The 6,000-nt window shown below is 39.2% G+C and overlaps 1 protein-coding gene across 2 annotated transcripts in view; it reads right to left on the bottom strand.

Moving 5' to 3' along the window:
• Positions 1 to 6,000, bottom strand: part of LOC109923305 (transcriptional activator GLI3-like) — a 355,583-nt gene that overhangs the window by 6,042 nt on the left and 343,541 nt on the right. For both annotated transcript variants that reach the window (XM_048596316.1, XM_020523345.2), the window contains exons 13-14: positions 3,530 to 3,799; positions 513 to 840 (exon numbers count right to left, since the gene is read on the bottom strand). In XM_048596316.1, the coding sequence (XP_048452273.1) occupies positions 513 to 840; positions 3,530 to 3,799 (598 nt within the window). The remainder of the gene's footprint in view (positions 1 to 512; positions 841 to 3,529; positions 3,800 to 6,000) is intronic.

Genomic DNA, 6,000 nt, shown 5'->3' with positions numbered 1-6,000 from the left:
AGCAGGAAGGCTGATGTTTCGGGCCTAGACCCTTCATCAGAAAATTTCTGATGAAGGGTCTAAGCCCGAAACGTCAGCCTTCCTGCTCCTATGATGCTGCTTGGCCTGCTGTGTTCATCCAGCCCTACACCTTGTTGTCTAAGAATATGGAGATCTTTTTATTTATCTACAACCTATGATACCTTTACACTGATGTGTAAAGTATGCAGTGATCAGTTTTAGCATCCCTTGATTATCGTTGCTTTTTTTCATTTAAAAGACCAAAATATAGAAATCACAAAATCTATAATTATTTCCAGTAATAATTAAGGAGCAATTGTCATTTCAGAAAACTAGCTAGATGTTTTAGGAATCAACTGATTCAAAAACTTTTTCTCAATGGCCTCCAGCCATTTTAATATGAATCATAATTAAATATCCTGCACTATTCTGTAGCTCAGATAACTGTCTCCTCTCTGTGTTTTTAAGGAATAATTTAGTTCTTCTACAGAAAACTGCAGCTTCTTCCTTACCACTTCCTGTTATAGGAGGCAATGTTGTGTTTTTGGTAGCTGGAATGGTGTTGACTCTGGGAAGAAGTCCATTGACTTGTTTCAACCTTTCCACCTTTAGCTGCTCCATCCACCTGGTCCCTGTCAAATTTCTTCTGGCTTGCAGGCCCAATGCTGAAGTTGCTGTAGAAACTGTAGAGTCCATAATTGGTGCCTCATCAATGGCACTGAGATCTCCCACACTGCCTCCGCTATTCAGATTAAGCTCGATCCCACTGTTGGAGTGGTTGCTGAAGGGGGACGGTTCACTGCTGCATGAAGACTGACCACCAGGGCTTGGCTGAGATGTCTGTGGGATGGACAGAAAGGAACAGCTAAGTTGCCTTGACTTTGTACGCATGAGGGAATCCAATAGTTTTGTAAAAGTAGCACAGACTTAAACTGATTATCGTGCTCATGTAAAAGTGACATAAATAAACACTAGCCCATAAAATAATAAGAATTTGACCTTTTAAATATTGCTAAGTCGTGCATTACCTAAGCTCATGTAAAATAGTCGCAGAACCTGAGTGACATGTTGAAATACTGAGAGTTACACTTGCACACAATTCCACTAGAACTAAATAGTGCCAAGCTACTACATGTGGGCAGATTGCACCTTTTGATGTGGTTCTGAATAGTCAAGCAAAGTATGTGAGTGACCTAACATGAGGGAATTACATCAGAAATTGTGACTTCAGTGTACCTAGCTTCAGTGTAAGAATGGAAAAAGAAAATCAAAATAGCAAGAGAGAAAGAGATGTCGTCTAAATCAAATGGAAGGAAAATCTGGTAAATTGTGCTGCAGTTCACCAACTGGAAAATTTAAATAGACAATGAAAACACTGCAACTTCAGCATATTCCGGGAAGGATAAAGGGACTGCGTTGACAATTGTGGTTCTAGGCAGATTAGATAAAATTTGAAATTAAAAGAAAAGCACTTAGCACTTGTCAGACAGATGATGCAAATCAAAAATAAGTTGGTGCAAATATAATGAAAAAGGAATCTGCAAAGTTGAAGGATTATGAGAGAGAATTAACAAAGAGAAAACATAAAATACTCTTCATAATTTTCCCAGCACTTTATTTGCAGTTATCCGCCCAGAAGTGTTCAGTGATTTTACTTATGTCCCAATATTCCTTTACTATGACACTATGACTACTGGGCAGTATGGTGGCTGCTCAGTGGTTAGCACTGCAGCCTCATAGCGCCAGGGACCCAGGTTTGATTCCGCCCTCAGGCAACTGTCTGTGTGGAGTTTGCATGTTCTCCTTGCATCTGCATGGATGCTCTGGTTTCCTTTCACGGTTCAAAGATGTGCAAGTTAGTTGGATTAGCCATGCTAGATTACCCATAGTGTTCAGGGATGTGTAAATTAGGTGTGTTAGCCATGCGAAATGCAGGGCTTCAGGGATAGGGTAGGGGGATGGGGTCTGGGTGGGATGCTCTTCAGGGGCTCAGTGTGGGCCCATTGGACCAAATAGCCTGCTTCCACACGGTAGGGATTCTATGAAATGGTGACACATAAGAGAATAGACTGAGTGGGGATACGGTTAATAAGAGATGGTTTTATAGTGGAGATCTTTCAACACAAGTGACAGATACAGGTACTGGATTATAAGATTTAGAACAGTTAGTGGAGTTAATTCTTCAGTGCCCAGTCTGGTCTGGTCTGGTCTGAATCTGACTGCAGTTTTGCCCAATGCAGCTGACCCTTAACTGCCCTCTCAGTGATTCATGAAGCCCCACCACAACATAATAAATCTCATTTTGGTCAGCAAAGCTTACATTGCAGAAATTAATTTTTTTAAAAAATCTAGGAACATCTCAATAACAGCCTTAATTTGTGTAGCAAATTCAAGTAGTCAAAGAATGAAACAGGCCATAAAATCTCACCTTATTACCCACTGTCCTTAGGAAGACAGAACAAGAAATGAGACAGCACCAGACAGAAAGGTCAGCAAATTAGTGAAAGCGAGAAAGAGAAAAGAAAGTTACTTTCAGTTAGTGGTGATTAATTGCAGGATAGGGAATAATTACAACAATGGATCAGTATGTTTCACCAGCAATCAAGTAAACACAGTTTTTTTTTCATCCAGAAGTGAGATATTGCTTGTCTGAAAAGGTTGATTAATTTTTTTACACACACCACATGAAATGCATTACTCTCATAAATTCTGTTAGCTCATCAAAGCAAACTGAAACAACTTAGTCAAACATGATTTTGTCTTTAATGCTTGATTTCCTTAACTAATCACTGCTAGCTGTTAGTTTTATCCCAGATTGTCATCTCCAAAATTTTTTCTCATCGGGGTAAACTGACTGGTCTGTGGTTGCTAGGTTTATCCTTACAAGCCTTTTGAACACGGATGCAACGTTGGCAATCCTCCAGGCTTCTGGGATCACCACTGTATCTAGGGAGGACTGGAGGATCGTAGCAGTTACTCAGCAGCTTCCACCCTTACTTCCCTCAGCAGACTCAGACATATCACATTCGGTCTGATGATTTCTCAACTTCAAATACTTTTTTTTTAAGATTTTAAGATGATATTCATGGTTAGCCATCTGTATTTATGCACTTTGCCATCTTAAACTCATTTTATCAATGGAAAAGAAGCTTTCACAGTTGGTATCGGAAACTCTTCAACAGAGCTTATGCGCATTTTGCTGATTTTTCTCTTCAGCACACACATCGGAAGGTCATAGTTAGCTGATCTTAGGGATGGATCGTAAATGTGCTCCTAAATTTGCCTGCAGGTTTGAAATTAAACAGGACTTGGCTCTGCTGTTTTCCACAAGTGAAAACGCCTGGCAACAATCATTTTTAATATGTAAATAAACTTTTCTTGAATGGAGTACTGGAGCTCTGGCATTAACTGTGATACAGATAGTCATTAAGTCTGAGCATCTTCAGGGCAACAGGATAAAAATCTGCAAAAATATGCTTTGAACTTGGTGTAATGAATGTCATAATTAATTTTGAAAATAATAGCATACCATTGGCTTCTCTGTCTTTATGGCCTTAACTTGAAGACATTCTTCCCGCTTTGAGGTAGTGTTGTTTAGTTCAGCCTGTTGCTGCCCAGGTGATTTAGCCTGGGAGTTGTTGCCTGAGTCCCTGGGTGGTGGTGGTCTTGGGTGGATATCTCCTCGCTGTTTCTTCGTGATATGAGCCTCAGGGCCATGGACCGTTTTGACATGTTTTCGGAGGGAACTGGGATCAGTATAACGCTTTGTACAGCCAGGAATTTTACAAACGTAAGGTTTCTGATAAAAGCCAAAAAAAAGCATTAAAAGGAGAGTTCATAACAAAGTGACAGCGAAATAAACTGAACATTACAAACCTGGATTCAAAGTTCATTTTCTGAGTTATGTGTTGAAGATTTGGTTTTAAGAATGGAAATTGCAATTTCCAGAAGTTTGCTCAAACAGGTCAACAAAGAAAACAAAGAGATGTCTTGTGCCCAGTCAGCCAGAAATATGAGCTGGTACCCCAAAACAGATCAACTGAAAACCACTTTTGATGAGTATCATTACTTTTGTACATTTTGAGAAACTTCATAAATTCTGTAAAACTTGTGAACAAGGAGTGATCTGAGACAGGGAAGATCTATGAGTTGATGTCTAGAGAAATTAATTAGCCGAGCAGATAGGGAAATGGTCTTTGTCTAGACTAGTACAGTGGTTTAAAATAGAACTAGACAAACATATGAACTGCATTAAACGCTTGGATTAACTTGTTAAACTACTTAATATAACAATAAATGACTGAATAAAGAATAAGGACTCAATGTGCACAGTTGTTGGAAAGAAAATCTATATTATACTATGCAAATCTAATTTTGTTTATAGTTGGCATTAACTTGAAATCTGCAGTTTTACTTCTGTAGTTGCTAGCTGTAGCAATGCTGCAATGAAAACAGCAGTTTCATATTGGACCAGCTAAAACTGGATCTTCATGAAATAAGATAGATAGGCTTTTGTCTTAGGAACACATAAAACTAGCTAACTTAATGTGACTTAGAACTTGAGCGTGACTTATAATATGGTGCCAGAGTTGAGTGATTAAGGGAGTGCAGGGGAGGAAGGAAAAAAAAGTGAACTATTTGTTTTGCTTTTGTAAGGAATGGATTCTTACTCTGTTACAGACACAGAAGTTTGTTTTGAAGTGAGTACCTGGAAAGTGATAAAGTTTATTCTATCACGAAGTTGTAAAATAACTGCTAGTTATAGTTATGATTAATAATACATAAAACATAACTAAATATGAAACTGAAAATAATTAAGTAATTTCTGAGAACACATCAGCATGACAGCTCAAGTGATGTGTCACAGTTGCAGCATGTGGTAATTCCTGGATGCCGGTTTGGTTCAGAGCAAACGCGTCTGTGGCTATTGGGGTCGTTCAAGAAGCTTCAACTCAGAGTTTGAGTCAGAGGATGACCCACAGATGCTGCAATGCACCTGAACTGTGTTAAGGTTCGTGTTCTTGCCAACCCCATTCAAATAGGGAAGTAGACAGGATTTTAAACTCAATTGTGCAGCAAGGGATAAAATTTGTAAACCTGTGGAAAATCAAAGTGTCAAGGCCAAAGAGAATCTAAGAGACAACCAACAAATACAAATATAAGACAAGGATTTACAGACAGAAATACAGCAGTAGGTGGGACTTCTATAAATATGTGGATCAACAGCATCTTCAGCAGCTGGTGAAAGGAATCCCGACAGGGGTGCATACCACAGTTAAAGGTTATCCTATGGCAGCTGGAGAGGAATGAGGAACTTGGAAAGGGTGAAGATGAATTTAGATAGCATGGTTCATTCTTGAACAGGGAAGGTGTCCTGCTTAAAGAGCAGGTGTATTAGACTCTAAATTAAAAGGCAGAACCTTAAAGGTAATTACCCAAAGCTAGTGAAATTGGCCCAGAAGCAGGAAACTCAGAAGAATTCAGGTCTGGCTAAAGGGTTGGTGGGGGAAGAGGTTTTCTTTTTCACTGGACACTGGGGCCTGTTCTTGGCTATGATGGAGCTGTTAAGAATGGGATAGGTTCCATTTGTACCTGCATGGAAACCGGATTCTAACAGAAATAGTAAAAAAGGATGTGGCAAAGGCTTTAAACTAGTAACACTGTGCAGCTGGGAGACATTTATAAGAAGCATAAACAGCCTAAATGTAAACAAAACACGGGGTAGGAAAGCATAGTGAAGAATCAAATCAAGGAGAAAATGATGGCAAGGGAATAAGTAGTGTGGGAAATATGGTTGACGGTAAAGATGATAAAAATAGTTGACAGCTGGATGAGCAGACAAGTGGTGGATGAAATTTAATCTGAAATATGTGTGAAATGATACATTTCTAGTGAAGTCATCAGACAATTCCTGCCAAATGTATTCTACCACAATCCCATTGTAATGCTTGAAAATTGGTGTATCTCCAGTCTGAGTGGGGGTGGGGGGTTTGCTGAATG

Source organism: Rhincodon typus, chromosome 4, assembly GCF_021869965.1.
Source record: "Rhincodon typus isolate 14 chromosome 4, sRhiTyp1.1, whole genome shotgun sequence".
NCBI classification, from domain to species: domain Eukaryota; kingdom Metazoa; phylum Chordata; class Chondrichthyes; order Orectolobiformes; family Rhincodontidae; genus Rhincodon; species Rhincodon typus.
The sequence above is the reverse complement of the archived record's forward strand: the minus strand, read 5'-3'. Positions and strand labels throughout refer to the sequence as shown.